Source organism: Tenrec ecaudatus, chromosome X (genome assembly GCF_050624435.1).
Source record: "Tenrec ecaudatus isolate mTenEca1 chromosome X, mTenEca1.hap1, whole genome shotgun sequence".
NCBI classification, from domain to species: domain Eukaryota; kingdom Metazoa; phylum Chordata; class Mammalia; order Afrosoricida; family Tenrecidae; genus Tenrec; species Tenrec ecaudatus.
In genome coordinates this window covers 29,288,129-29,304,755 of record NC_134548.1, presented here as the reverse complement: position 1 = coordinate 29,304,755, position 16,627 = coordinate 29,288,129, and the positions used below count along the sequence as shown (strand labels likewise).

The 16,627-nt window shown below is 38.0% G+C and overlaps 1 protein-coding gene across 1 annotated transcript in view; it reads right to left on the bottom strand.

The window, feature by feature from the left end:
* The window catches only part of IL1RAPL1 (interleukin 1 receptor accessory protein like 1), a 756,675-nt gene that overhangs the window by 18,683 nt on the left and 721,365 nt on the right, over positions 1-16,627 (bottom strand). Inside the window, exon 8 of the mRNA XM_075538327.1 lies at positions 4,119-4,262. Within this exon, the coding sequence (XP_075394442.1) occupies positions 4,119-4,262 (144 nt within the window). The remainder of the gene's footprint in view (positions 1-4,118; positions 4,263-16,627) is intronic.

The following is a 16,627-nucleotide window of genomic DNA, read 5'->3' as shown; positions in this document are numbered from 1 at the left end:
TGATGGTACCTAAGCACAATGACTACACAACTCTTAAATAGCTTATATATATCTTCAAATTCACTGGCATCAGGTCAATTGTGACTCATACCAACTCTATAGGACAGGGAAGAACTGTCCCTGTGGGTTTCTGAGGTTGTAACTATTGATGAGAGTAGAAAGACTCATCTTTTTTCCTGAGGAGCAACTGTTCCTGCAGTTATCAGTGCAATGAGTGTGTGTGTGTATATATATATATATATATATATATATATATATATATATATATATATATATAATATTACATTGCATTTTATGTTATTAGTGTGTATATATGAGAGACCTAAAAATAGCTATTGGAAGAAGCATTTGCATATTTATGTTCATTGAGGATTTATTTACAAGAGTAAATACATGGTGACACCTGAACTACCCATTAAGGAATAAATGAATAAGCAAATTGTGGGAAATATATGCAATGGAATACTATTGTGCCACTATAGAGAACAATGGTAAGTCTGAGAAACATACCAGGGATGAACTTGGAGGGCATACGACGAAGTGAAACAAAGCCAGCATACATAAGGGCATCCATGATCTGACTTCTCCAAGAAGGCAATAGACAAATCCAGAAAGACCAGTGTTCATTGGTGGTTACCAAGGAAAGGATCAGGGTGGGGGAAATCGGCTTAAGACCATAAAAAACATGTTATTGTTGATGATGGGAAGAGTGGCACCAAATGTAAATGTTCATCTATAAATGAGTGTTTGAACATATATACATTCATAGAAATGTGTATGGGAAGGTACATATCTGAGACATTGGGAGGTAAAATTGACCAACCTTGATGAGTAATTTGCAATAACAACTGAAGAAAAGGTGATGCTAGTGGGATGGAAGATAATGTACAGAACTGAGTTTTCCAATGGAAATGACAGTGAGTGACAATGAGTGAATGAGTGATGGGATAATGTAAACACAGGGTTGGGGGAATCTATGCCCATGAAAATAACCACGAAGTTTCCAGAAACAATTATACTACAATAAGAGGCTGAGAGCATGGAGGGTCCCCTATAGGAGTCATTGGTAAGTAAGTGCAAGTGAAGACAGGATAGTAAATGTATTCCTAAGGAGGAAGTGCTTCAACCTTTGAAGAGAGGCACGAAGCGTGCACAGTCTTGGAACCCTTCTGAAGCTTCGTTCTACTCTGGCACACGGGATCGTCATGTGCAGAAACTGTCATGGCAGCTGGTTTGCTCACTTCCATGTTTTTCTGCATATCTTCATATGAAAATTCAGCTTGTGTTCTTTCATTTTCACGCATTTGTTAACTTTTATTATGAATAGTTTGAAAGTTTCCAGAGCTTGGTTTTTCCTTCAACAATTCACATTTTGATGTGTGACATTGCTTGCAGTCCCCAAATGAAACAACATTCTTCTCAAGTTCTCTCTGTTTGCTGTTTCCATTTGTCCTTTTTTCCTTTCCCTCTATGCCAGTGGTTCTCAAACTTCCTAATGCCGCGACTCATGTTGTGTTGACCCCTAACCATAAAATTATTTTTGTTGCTACTTCATAAATGCAAATTTGCTACTGTTATGAATCATAATGTAAATATTTGATATTCAGGATGTATTTCATTGTTCCAAACTGAGCATAATTAAAGCATAGTGATGCATCACAAAACAATATGTAATTATATATTGTGAAATCTTTATGTGTTTTCCAATGGTCTTAGGCGACCCCTGTGAAAGGACTGTTTGACCCCCAAAGGGGTTGCAACCTATGAGTTGAGAACCACTCCTCTATGCCTTGTAAGCTTTGATTCTTGGGCAAATATTGCTCTTTGGACCTGAAGGGTTGTTTGTTTTAAAGCAGGCATACCTCTCTAGTGTTAGAGGTCTGTCTAACATATGTGTATACAATGACGTGTTTGTGTAGTGGGGTGTAAATTCAGTTCCAGGCTTAAGGAGTGTCTCATATTCTCAGATGTTTCATAAGTTTCTATCAGACTCTAAACATTGATGTAAATGAAAATCTTTTTATGATTTTTATTTTTATGAATTTTCTCCTACTCTACCCAAGACCTCCTATTGTGATCCCTTTCAGAGAAGGCTGCAGAGGTAGGTGGGTATCATCTAGTTCTGGTTTCAGGATCATGGTTTTCGGGGCTTTCTTTAGAACCTAATGCATTCATAGTGGCATTTCAAGGAACGCCTTAACAGTTAGATGCCTGCCTGTTTTCAAGATGTCCCTAGAGCCATGGTTCTAATAATACCAACAGCACTTATTAAGTCAAGTGATTTTGTGAGACAACTTTTTCAACTGTCAGGCAACTACCTTTCAGTGTTTGTTTTATTTTCTTAAAATAATTTTGATTAACAAAACCCAGCAGCTTCAGAATAGAAATGAAATTCAGTATGGCTGCCCAGGTAAATCACTGAAGTGTTTACAATTAAAAGAATCCCAAAAGAAATTTCATATAACTGATTATTCAACTGCATATGATTCATAAATTTTTATTATGAATTATATCCCAGTATTTCTTACCATTATGCACATGACTGATAAAACTACCCTTGAAATTGATGGGTTTTAGAAAATCACTCATCTTATGCAGAATAAAAATAAACATATTCAAAATGGGATTAATTAGGCAAATCATAAGCTGGTTTAGGTAATCTTCTGGTTTTTCAAATATCCTTTCCTAATTGTGCTAATGACAGCAGATTTTTAGATTATGCTGACCATTCTGCAACATAATAAGGACTGTCAGTGTTTGATAAAATTAATGACTCTGAAATTAGACCTACATGCAAATCTCATTTGATGACTTACAACACTACTTGTGTTATCTTGAGTGAATGATTTAATTTCCAAGAGTCTACGTTGGTTTATCAGTAAAATGGAGATGAACATATTGACCTCAGAATTTCTGTGAGGCTTAGCAAGAACGATTTTAGAACACCCAACAATCTACTTGCTCCTCATCCAGCAGTAGCTTTGACATTGACAGTTTTCTCATATCTCTTTGGCACAGGAGCAAAAATTAATCATTTGTAGAATTAGGCAGGACAGGTAGAAATGAAGAACAAAGTGGCGAATCAACACTTAGAAATTAAAAACCAAAGCCATGTTGGTGCAGTTCCGATGTGCGGAAGGAGAGGACCAACAGAGAGCAGTGTTGGTTAAGCTCCTCCTCACGAGTCTGCCATCGTAAGACTTTTGCCTACAAATGTACTGCAGAGAGCCCTAGAAATGTGGCAACATGGGGATGTGCTTCCTTTTTCACTTTGTGCAAAACTGACAGTGCGGGAAACAACTGCGAACTGTGTACCCTGTGAACTATTCATTGTCAATTTGCATATTCTTCCTATATTTCAAACTTATGTATGAATCACTTTCAAAGGAGTAAATAGGGAAAACAAACAGAAAACCCACCACAATCAACCCTGTAAGGCCCAGAATTCCTTTTAGATCGTACGCATATTCATGACTGACTAGAGGCAAATAATAATTAGAATTACCATGAAAGCAATATTTATTTACCCTCAATGAGTAAAAATATTAGATTTCTTATTATGGAAACAAAGTGCTTGTGCACTTTCCTGCCTGTTGGTACCCACTTGGAATAGAAATGAACCTATCTAAAAGTAGCTAAATAAACAGGACAACTAGGTGAATGCTAAAATATTAGCTAGAGTTGACTAAAACTGATCGGGTTAAATGAGAAACAAATTGACATTCACTTCAAACTACTCGCTAGGGAACACAAATGCGACAGTCCTTAACGATAGATAAGTAAAGCGGGCCTTTCGGTACTGATTACACCGTGAAAGAAGAGCACCTGATGACATTGCAATCAGTGACTGTAATTCACAAGTTCTGTTTGGAATACAGGTCCCAAAGGGGTAAGTGTTGCTTTACTGTTTTGTAGAGGAAAGCATCTGTTGGCTCCAAAGCATCACACAGAGTCATCTAGGTCAGCATAAGAGATGAAATTTATAAAGTGGAGGCTGAAGGACGATGGGTGGCTGCCAGTGAAAATACAGGTTCACTTTACATTCCGCTCAATAAAAGAAAAACTGAGATGAGGAATTCCTGCAGACAATACATAAATAAAGCGAGGGCCCAGCTTACCTCCATCCAGCTCCTCAGCTCCAAAATGATTCCTGTAGAAGAGCATGATTTCTATCTTGTAACACTTGTAGATGGTCACCAGACAAACGAGCAACAAGAGGATAGCACCCAGCCCGCCAGCAAGTTCGACTGTGTACATTAGTTCTGGTGGGGGGAGGGGGAGAGAGGGGAAGACGGAGAGAACAAATCACTAGAGAGACTTGTAACATATTCATCATGAAAAGTATCATCAATCCAACTTATTTTCACCGACTGTGGATGAGACCAGATGTGGGGAAAGGGTTAACACAACCCATCCTCCTTCTAATGAGAAGCTAACCTTTAGGGGAACTTTCTAGGTCCTTTCCCTTGGTAGCCAGATGAGGTACTATATGATAAAACATTGCTTATATTGCTTATTGTCAAAATGACCCTTAATAGGTAGTTTGCATTCAACCAGCAGAATTATAAATAGCTAATTGGAAAGATCAATCGTGGACTTCCTTCCTGAGATGTGGAACTCTTGTATGAAGCAGCAACAAGAAAATTAAACCCACTGCCATGGAGACCAATCTGACAGATGGCGATCCTAAAGGGCAGGTAGCACTGCCCCAGCAGAAAGCTTCCTCTTTCTCTGAGTGGTTGGGGGTTTTGAGCTGGGGATCTCTCTACTGGCAGTCCAACACATAACCACGATCTCTCCAGGGGTTAATAAAAGAAAGAAGGGTTCCTGTGGATAACAGGCTTTAAAGCCAAGATGATTACTTTTGCATTCACTCAAAGTGAATTCTGGTCACTCACACCAGAGTTGACATCTTGGGGTTAAGGTAAAGAGGGGGCAATCCGGAGAGTTCCTAGAAGACCCTTTAGACTACTGACAGGATGCTGTGAGGATTACTTCAAAAAAGGAGGAATACTTAATGCTGCCTGTTAAAAAGCTTTCGTTTCTTTGGAAAATTCTGATGCCAAGGTTGCCAACCATAGTCTGAACAGCTGAATGCTTACATGAGAAGATTTCATCATGGATTTTGTAACAGAGTATGTTGCTATCATTTTCCTTTCACTGTGCTATTTTTTCAAAATTTTCTTTTTGTCCTCCATTCCTGGGTGGGCTACTAAATTTGATATTAAAAAGGAATTTGCTTTCCACCCTATACAACTTCCTTTTTCCTATTGAATGTCTGGTTTATATCAAAACATTATTGGGCACATTTGGGGATAAAATACGCATGTCTCTTTTCTCAGAGTGGATGGACCTCATAACAATATCAAGGCTACTGGAATTTAAACATTAAGCAGATGATATGAAAACGTCACTAAAATGAAATGACTGTGTATGTAGCTTGTGCTTGATCATCACAGTCCAAAGGTTATTACTGATGCCTAGCCGTTCTTCCTGCAGTTGACACATATCTGGAAAGGTCCTAGTTTACTTAATTAACACAAAATAGAAACATTTCTAAAAATTTAGCTCTAGAATAATGATATATTTGAATCTGTAATTTAGATGCCACCATTGCCTTATCCAATTGCCTAACACAATCAATGCAGGCTTGCACTGAGAATTTTAAAATAATGTCTAGTTTTTCCATAATGACTCTCAAGCAAGCAACAAGACCACCTTTAATATCTTTTGAATGGGGTTATCATTTTCATATTAAAGTTTTCTCTGGATGTGTTATTATGTAATGTCACTTTTTCTGTGAACATTATAGGAAAAAACTCTCTGCTATATTTCTCATTATCTAGTCCTTCAACCCTAATTCAATAATTTAATTAAGAAACATATAACTACTCTTTAATCAAATTTGTTTTCTGTACTTATTAGAATTAAATGGGGAATGGAAGAAAATCTTATTAAAAGTGATTATACTTTATGAATTTAAGAAGGAAAATAAAGTGGGATATTAAATCTTTAGAGCTAAATAAATTAATATGAAATGTGAAATACTGGAAAACACCTCCAGGAGATTTTTATTATTTTGCACTTATAAATATCAGACAGCTTTATTAGCTGAACCTTGTAAGGGACCATACAAGAGAGTGGTCTAGAAATGAAATATAAGTTATCTTTCAAAATAAAGCATCACAACTTCTTTATTACAAAAAGGGTGACTCTCACTGGCATTGAGTCAATTGTGACTCCTGGTGACTCTGTAGGACAGGGTATAACTGCCCCTGTAGGCTTTCAAGGCTATAACTTTTTATGGGAGTAGAATGCCACATTATCTCCTGAGGAGCTGCTGCTGGTTTTGAACTGCTGACCTTGTGGTAAGCAGACCAACACTTAACTACTGTGCCACCGGGGCACCTACAACAAATAGGGAAGTGTAGCTATAACACAGTGGGGGTGCATTGGGTCTTATTCTATCAGGATATGAGTTAGACTCCACTCTACACAGAATCCTGTATTACACTATAACTTAAAGATAAGCATTTGTTCTAAAGTTTGTTTTAAAATTCAATGAGTTTTTTTTTACATTCGATATATTAAGTACTTGGGGATTACCATCCTAAAGTGTTTTGTGTAATAAAGCAAAAATTTAAGCTATCAAGATATTTAACTTCCACATCTCAACATTGTTAGCAGGAATGCACACTGGTAGCACAACATTCAATATTTTCTGGTAATTTCTAATAAAGTTGAACATGAATCTTTTCTATATTATAACCAGCCATTCCATCCCTTATATTGACCTAAGAGTAATATAATGGCCACAGGAAAATTTGTACAAGAATGTTCAGAGTAGCCTTACTCATAATAACAACAGAAAACAAAACAACAAAAGGATAGACGAACAAACCATTGTGATGTCCCTATCATAGAAGAGACTCACTCACATAACATATGTGTATCTCACAAAATCTTGTTCGGTGAAGGAATCACACGCAAATTATTAGCTCCTGTATGATTCTATTTAAATAAAGTTCAGGAGAAGGCTACATGGAGACGGACATTTTTTTTTAAAAGTAGCTTTGGGGATGAGCGAAGGGAAAGTGTATTGGAAAGGGGCAAGGCTATAAGGGGAAGGAGGAATTTTATGCCATTTTTAAGGTGAAGTTACACAAGTATACATATTTGTCAAAAGTCATTGAATTAAAAGCTTAAGATCTATGCATTCTATCTCATGCTAATCACATTTCAATGAAAAAAATGCACTGTAAGTTCTAGCATCAAACCAATTTGGGGAGAAGACTGAAAAAGATTGGGAGTCAGGGAGGCTGCTCTAAGGCATGGCACCAGGCCTAGGCATCTTGCTTGATTAAGTGCCCATATCTGACCCAATAGGTTTAATTTAGGAAAGCTGAAACAATCAAAAATCATGACTGCATGACAGAAGTATAGTTCTATTAATCCAATAGGAAGAATTCTCATTTTCAAAAGGTACTATTTATAATACTATTTTATGTTATTTTGTTTTATTGAGTATATAGGAGTATAAGAGAAAAAAACTTTTATTGGAGTCAGTGCTTATGATTTTTAGAGAATTGCTTCAAGGTGAATGATTCCCATTTTTAGACATCATGAACCATTCAAAAATTGTATTGCTTACCTAGAATATTCTTTTTAGTTCACTAATGAATAGCAGAGTAGTGCCCGAAACCCAACGACACCAGAAACAGAGCAGGAGTGCCATAGCTTAGCAAGGACAGAATCAGTCTTGTGTCATTTTGAATACCTCCTTCACATACAACTATATTAAAAAAGGTATATAACAGTTCTACCTAAAGTAAGAGCAATATATGAGAATAAAGATTCTGAGTAGTATGCTCGTCATTTGGTACTACTAGAATATACATGGCCACCGAGTGGATTCTACCTTACGGTATTTTGTGGTCGTTGTTGTTGTTGGGTGCCTTTCAGTCAGTTCTGAGTCACAGCAAAGTTTTCCTTTGGTTCATTCAACTTGAGATAGGCTATGTGTGTTTTTCTTTGGCTTTCTAACTTGAGTCTTTATCCATCTCATTATAATACTCAATTGAATCTGCTCTTTAATTAAAAATGTTCTCTTCCTTATTTACATATTTTCATCTTTGTTTTCTTTCTTGTCTCCTTAATGAACCTTTGCTTTCTTCATATATCATATTTGTGACTTCATCCCACAGCTCCTCAGCACTTCTGTCACTGCTGTTCATTGCATCAAATCTGTTCTTGAAATTCTGGCGGCATATACTCAAGGTAATTTTTTGGCTATCATGGACTTGTCTTAATTTTTTTCAACTTCAACCAGAACTTACGTATGAAATATTGATGGTCTGTTCCACAGTGAATCCTTGGCCTGGGTGCAGCTGCTCATATTAAGCTTCTCCCTTATCTCTTCCAACAGCTGTAGTTGATGTGATTTCTCTGTATTCCAACTGGGTAAGTCCACATGTACATTTCCCCTTTATGTTGTTGAAAGTAGGTACTTGCAATGAAGAAGTCGTTGGTATTCTGAAATTCTGTCATATGATCTCGGTCTGAATTTCTGTAACTCATAGTGTCCCTCCATAGGGTTTTCAAGACTGGTTAGCTTTACAAGAGCAGATAGCCTCGTTTTTCTCTTGAACTATAGCAGCCAAATACTTACCACACAGTGCCACCAGGGATTTTCTTTACTAATGACACCCAAACTAAACTCTCTGCCATTGAGTCAAGTCTGCCGCATAGCCACCCTGGAAGTCAGGATAGAATTGCCCCTGTGTGTTTCCAAGACTCTTTACAGGAGTAGAAAGCCTCCTATTTCTCCCTCAGAGCAGCTGGTGGTTTCAAGCTGCTGACCTTGATGGTAGCAGCACAACACGTAACCATTGTCCCACCAGGGAGGGTAGTTACTGACAATATGGATACAAAAAACTGGTCCTAGATGCAGCATCAACACTAGTGCATTTGTCCTGACTTGGCCCTGGCTGTGCAGAGATTAACGTGTTCCGTTGCTAACTCAATTAATTTATTAATTATTTTAAACATTTTTAGGGGCTCATACAACTATTATCACAATCCATACATACATCAATTGCATAAAGCACATCTGTACATTCTATGCTCTAATCACTTTCAAAGCATTCGCTCTCCACTTAGCCCTTTGCATCAAGTTCTCTTTTCCTCCCTCCCTCCCAGCTCGCCCCTCCCTCATGAGCCCTTGATAATTTATAAATTATTATTTTGTTATAGCTTGCCCTGTCCGGCTTCTCCCTTCACCCCCTTTTCTATTGTCCGTCCCCCAGGGAGGAGGTCACATGTAGATCCTTGTAATCGGTTCCCTCTTTCCAAACCCACTCACACTCTACCCTCCGAGTATTGCCCCTCACAACACTGATCCTGAAGGTATCATCTGCCCTGAATTCCCTGTGCCTCCAGCTCCTATCTGCACCAGTGTACATCCTCTGCTCTATCCAGAACTGCAAGGTAGAATTCGGGTCATGGTAGTTGGGGTGGGGGAGGAAGCATTTAGGAACTGGAGGAAAGCTGTATACTTCATCGGTGCTACATCGCACCCAGACTGATTCATCTCCTCCACTAGACCCCTCTGTGAGGTTATCTCCAGTGGCCGACAAATTAGCTTTGGGTCTCTACTCTGCACTTCCCCGTTCATTCACTATGGTAAGATTTTTTTTTCTTTTTTTCTGATGATGGCTTATACCTGATCCCTTTGATACCTCATGATCACACAGACTGGTGTGCTTCTTCCATGTGGGCTTTGTTGCTTCTGAGCTAGATGGCCGCTTGTTTGCCTTCAAGCCTTTGAGACCACAGACACTATCTCTTTTGATAGCCGGGAACCATCAGCTTTCTTCGCGACATTTGCTTATGCAACCGTTTGTCCTCGGTGATCATATAATGGAGGTGTACACCGAATGATATGATTTTTTTGTTCTTTGATGCCTGATAACTGATCCCTTCGGAACCATGTGATCACACAGGCTGGTGTATTCTTCTATGTGGGCTTTGTTGCTTCTGAGCTAGATGGCCGCTTGTTTATCTTTAAGCCTTTAAGTCCCCAGATGCTATATCTTTGGATAGCCGGGCACTATCAGCTTTCTTCGCCACATTTGCTTGTTCACCCGCTTTGTCTTCAGCAGTTGTGTCGGGAGGGTGAGCATCATAGAATGCCAATTTAATAAAGTATTCATGCATTGAGGGAGTGCTTGAGTAGAGGCCCAAGGTCCTTCTGCCACCTTAATACTAAACCTATAAATATAGGCACATAGCTCTATTTCCCCATCCTCATATATATATATTTGCATATGTACATGTCTTTGTCTAGACCTTTATAAATGCCTTTTGCCTCCTAGCTCTTTCCTCTATTTCCCTTGAATTTCCTCCTGCCCCACTATCATGCTCCGTCCCCACCTGGGTTACAGCTATACCTCTTCATTATGTTACCTTACCCTTGATCATTCCCTACCAGGCTTGCCACTCCCACCTCACCACCAATTTAGATCCCATGTTGTTCCCTTAAAGATGAGCTGTTCCTACCAAAAAGCAGTTGCATAGGAGGAAGTTGTGGTACTCTGGGTCTATAAAGATTCCTGCCTTGGAAATGCTATTTGGAAGTTCTCATCCAGTGATTCTTGACCTTCCTAATGCCGCGAACCTTTAATACAATTTCTCATGTTGTGGTGACCTCCACACCATAAAATTATTTTTGTTTCTACTTCATAGTTGTAATTTTGCTACTGTTATGAATTGGGCAACCCCTGTGAAAGGGTTGTTCAACCCCCAAGGGGGTCACAACCTATAGGTTGAGAACTGTTTTTCCAATCTGTTCAAAGTTTGCTGTCAGTTGGAATACATTCTATGGAAATAGATATTTTAGTTTTTGAATATATCTTGAAGGAGTGCTAGTGATCTACAGCTTACTACCAGCAGATTCTCCTGACAATCAAATTCCCACGGGGCAGTTCTGCTTTGTCAGATAGGGCCGCAATACATCCGAATTGATTATTTGGCACCCAAAATAGCACTAATTTAACCTGAGAGTATCTCAGATTATCCCTGATATACTCTGGTAGCATAGTGGATTACCAGTTGGGCTGATAACTGCAACGCCAGCAGTTCGAAACCATTAGTTGCTCTAACGGAGAAAGATGAAGCTTTCTACTTTTGCAAAGATTCAGTTTCGGTAACCCATAGGGCAGTTCTAACCTATCTTAGAGGGTCACTAGGAGTCAGAATTGACTTGATGGCAGTGAGGTTTTGGTTGGTTGGTTGGTTTTTGCCTCATGCATGCATGGAGTTCTTCATCATCTTCCTCTCACTGCTATCCAGTAGAGTCAAGCTCACAGCAACCCTGATACACAGGGTCAAAATGCCCCTGTGGATTTCTGAGACTGCAACTCTTTAAAAGAGTAGAAAGCGTCATATGCTTTCCACTGAGCCGTTGGTGATTTCCAGCAGCCCCAACTGTAGCCCACTATGCCAGGATAAGCAGGCTTATCTCCACACTATATACTGCTTCTCAGTCAGTTACTGCATTGTTTTCATGCAAGATTGTGGCAGGAATGAGCTTCAAAGGGGTTGTGGGGGGAATTCCATTATCTTTTTATTAATTCCAGTTTTCAACTAACTTTTTGAAACTTCCTTGTGCCAATGTCTAAAGAGTATAAATAGCTGCAGGTTAATTATTGTTTCCATTTGCTTTAAGCTCTTCACATTCATTTAAAAGCATATGCAAACCTTCCCCCTGAACTGGGGCATTAGAGTTAGTCTCTACATTCATTTGCCCCAAGTCAGACTTATTCATTAATACCAACGCTAACAATGATTACTTCTCCATTGAATCAGTACACAATTGTCATTGGGTGTGGCTGAGCAGATTGCATCTCATTGGGAACCTCTTGCCATACAGCAGAGCTGGTGCATAGTTTCTCTACATAGTCATCTTTAAAGTCTTTTCCCCCAGAAGTAGCTGAGGGGGTTTGAACTGTCAGCTTTCCACTTAACAGCTGAGCACTTAACTGGGGCTCAAAATCTGTCCTGATCAAAAGAAATGATTTAGGCCTACTGGTGTATTTTATCTTTATATTACAATGTGAATGGTGTTGCCCCAGCAAATGTCATTTTCCTTTTGAAATGGGATCTGCTTTTCAGCACAAGTTCAAGTTGCCTGGAGTGGCAGCATTTAAAAAATAAAAGGTTACCATTTCAGCACAATTCAACATCAGAGGACTGAAAGAGAAAGTGCAGAACTTTGAAAATCTGCTTAGCCTCTGTGTTATTTTGTTAAAATGATAGACTCTGTCCCCCACCATCCCCTTTAAGGGACTGACACTGAATATTGAATATTGTAAAGCAAAATCACCAGGCGAAACCCAAGGAACGCTGGCGTTTGGTTAAACACAACAAATGAGTAAGTGCCAAAAAGTTACATTTAAAGGATCAGCAGTCATTTAGTTACAGGCGATTAACAATAGTCCTTGGAAGGTTCCAGAATAGGCTAAGGGAAAACACATTGATTATTGCTGCAGAAGTAGGCTGCTTTGGGAATAAATTGCTTCAATTTAAAACTAGATTTGCTACAAGCACTTTGAGCAATGGCTACAATTTTTTCTTATCAAGACAGTTGGACTAAGCAACCCCTTAAAAGAAAAAGCTAATTAAAATAAAGCACATGCCATCTCTGAGTATATTGGATTACATTGCAAATAATAAATGCATTTGATTTACACTAATCTTGCTGCAATTATCTAGTGTAGTTCAAGAACCTCCCCCACTTCCCTTATATTTTTTTAAATTAACCTGTACCTGGTTTCATTTTATGTATTTAATTTTTTTTTTGGTATATGTCTTTAAAGAAGCAAAGATTTTTAACAAATACAAGTTCCTATGTATTTTCAAATTCTTCACTTGGAGTATTTTTTGTATATATATGTGTGTGGTGTGTGTGTATAGATATAAATACAACTGTTTCATCTTGTCTAAAATATAACAAGGCTTTTTAGGTTGTTTATTCATATAGAGTTGTTAGAGATTTAATTATTTTGACCAAACTTGTGTTTATATTCTAACCTCTTTGCCTGTGGTTATACACCCTTTTAGGATAGGTTGTCTTTGTTATGTTCATGAGGCATTATCAGAGTAGGCTTTGTTTTGGGTCAATCTCTTATGAGACATAAAAACAGCAGATTAGGTCAAGCAAGACAGCTGAGGCCATGGCAGAGAAGAAGGATGCCAAGACACATGCAGCTCTCTAAAGAACCAGGTAGCAGACACTGAGAGAAAAGTCTTTGGTCCAGAGCAAACCAAAAGAGAAAGCTTCCTCTCAATGGGTTCTTTGGATTTGGGCTTTCAGCCACCCAAAGTGTGAGAGAATAACTTTCTGTTTGCTAAAACCAACCTCTTGTGGCATTTCTGTTATAGCAGCGCTGAATATCTAAGACAATAGTTCATTTGAAAATTGGCTCATTCATTATATAAAGTTCTTTGAAACATTCTGCCCTGATTTACTTGCAGTAAAATGCAAGTTTGTGGGGGAAATGCATGATAGACAATATAATGATCCCTGTTTATTCATTAGCTTCACCAAGTACATTTCTTCCTTTCTCATTGTGTTATAAAGAGCTAAACTTTATAAGGATTTATCCATCCACATAAATTCGTATGCATACTTATTTCTCTGGAGCAGTATAACTTATTTGTTCCTGGCAGGAGGATAATTATGCTCAGTCTACAAAGATATTCCACTCAATTCTACAATACATCAGCGCAATTTAGAAACAGTTATAATTTTTTTTTGGAATCACATTAAGAAGCCGAATTGCTATTCACATAATAGCAAGAAAATGTTTGAGGAAGGTATAAACCAGTACGTAAGTATAGCAGCTTTTGCTTTTACAAGTCTGTTTTTGGAACAAGGCAGAGTTAAAAACAGCAGCAGCAAAAATTAAAATTGAAATGGTCTCTGAATGGAGCAGTTTGATCTGTGTGACCAAACATGTGGGCAAAAGATTAGCTTTGAAGTAATACATTTTGCCATTTTGGGAAGGAGTTTTGAGCCAAAGTAGCAAATTAACTTTTAGTTACTGACAATCAAGAATGCAAATATGGTCCTTGGCTAGGACCCATCATTAGGGCCTAGTTAGACTAAGCTCCCCAAAGCCCTTGGAACTTAATTTTTACATGTTAATGAACTATTAAAAATGAAAAACAAAATGAAAGAGTAGTGGGGAGGATAGAGGGGTATCATTCTCCACAAAGGTTGCTACCCTTAGAATCTGCTTTTCCTCCTCCCAACCTTACAAAGGTTTTGTTTTCTATGAAGTAGGACTTATAATAGTGTGAGGTGAAAATCAAGTAAACAGAAATAACGGTAGTTATTGAGTAATAAGAATGGATGGGTTCATAGTTATTGCAAACAAATGAAAAGGGAAAGGCTTCTCTTAGGGCAGAGGGCAAAGTGGTCAATATAGCAGAAATGGTGGGGTTTGTTTGGAATCACGATTCATCAACCAGCATCATAAGAATTGGTTCCACCAATAACTAACAATGGATGTTACCGTTACTGGTTGGAGAATTGGTGAGGCACAATATTCACATCTCAGGAAATCCCCCCCCTTGATTTCTTATTAAGGCTAACGGAAAATATGGACACTAGTTAATGGAATGAAATAAGTGAACATACCAGTGGTGGGACAAATTGATATGGTGTGGTGGAAAAGACTTAATAACTAAAGGCCATGCATGATCCTGGATAGAAAATACAGAATGAAGGATATTATTGGGCCAATGTTTGAAATTTATATAGACTGTATATTCATAATGATAGTCTATCATTTGGAAATTTCCTAAATTCGATAAATATACTTCATTTATACAAGAAATATCCTAGTTGATAGGCAATTTACACAAAAATAGTTATGAGGGATTTCTGTGATTTACTGTCACACACTGTAGCAGTAAGTTCTCATGTGTTCATATAAGGAAATCTAACTATTTATCTGCCTCTCAATAGAAGGAGATAAAGCAAATGTGGCAAAATGCTAATAATTGGCCAATCAAGGCCGAGAGGGTATATACAAATTAAAGTCTTATAATTCTCTGTAATTCCTATTTCCAAATAGAAAGTTAAAAAATAATGACACATTATGTGGTCATACCACATTATTGTAGTGGCTTTTAGACTGGTCACCTGGAGATCAAAACTGTATTGTATGTAGCTATTCTAATACAATCTACCCAATACTTTCCCGTTTACTCTTTTGAAGGTAACTGTTCATCTAGGGATTTTCTCCATTGACTAGACAAGAAAGTCCCCGATGTGGGCATTCAAGATCCATCACTCCTTTAATCCAAGCAGCTATCTAACCTCTCACCATAATCTTTATGAGTCATTTCGCCCCTAGTCAATGTAGTATGAGTCTCAAGCAATGGATGAGGTTTACTTATTCCTACTCATTCCAGTAATTTAATCAAAAAGCTTGACTCCATAGAAATCTGATCGATTTTATATTGAAGATTAAAATATAATCTCGTCACAATTCAGTCTTGCATAGTTTATAGAATTTGTATTCCCTGGAAACAATCATGATTGAAATCAATCATGCACTGCTTCGTGTCTTTTTTTTTAACCCTGGTGGCTTTTGGGACTATGGTCCTGAGTTCCCAGGTTCAGTTACTCATCCCCTCATGGTATTTTGTATGGCTAAAAAATTTCCATAAATTGGTCGCCAGTATGTTCTATTATGTTTATGGATATATTTACAGCACATGTAAATACACATGTGGAAACATCCTCTGTCAAACTTGTGTATGTGCAGGGTTCAGATCCCATTTTCCTTCCTACAACTATTTAGCTTTTGTGTCTATTTGCATGTTCATCTATGTATTTTCCAATCATTGTGATTTCAAGAGTGTGTGCAATATTATGTACCTTGGTTGTCTTTAACTCTGGCACTTTCCCCCATGTTTTCTTTTGCCTTCCTCTTATTATATCTTGCCTTTCCTTTCATACAAGGTAACATGCATCTACACTGATAGCTAGTAATTTCCCCCCCTTCCCCTCCCATACTTGGTAACCAGCAAAGGATGTTGCTGTTAGTGTGCAAATCTTTTTATTTTTTGGCTTTTATATTAGTGGTCCCATACAATACTTGTTCTTTTGTGACTGACTAAATTATCTCAGCATAATATCCTCCAGGCTCATCCTCGTGATGAGGTGTTTCACATTGATGGCATAATGCTTATGTGTTGGACTGCTAACAGCAGTAGTGGGATTGCTGGGTCACATGGTATTTCTATATCCACACTTTTAAGGAAGTATGGTATTGTTTTCCACATTGGTATCATGTATTGTGTTACATAGTTGATATCGCTACTCATTTTGTTCACTTGTATGTTTAATAAATACCTGGTACCAAGTGTTGAGAATCCTGGGTGGTACATTCAGTTAATGTCCTGAGTTATTGTCCATAGGATTGCATACTTGAGTCAGATATGCTTTGGAAAAAAGGTCCTGATACTCTATCTCTAAGCGATGTAGTACCGATGAAGAACACAGCTTTTCCCCAGATCCTGGATGCTTCCTCCCCCCAACTACCATGATCTGAAT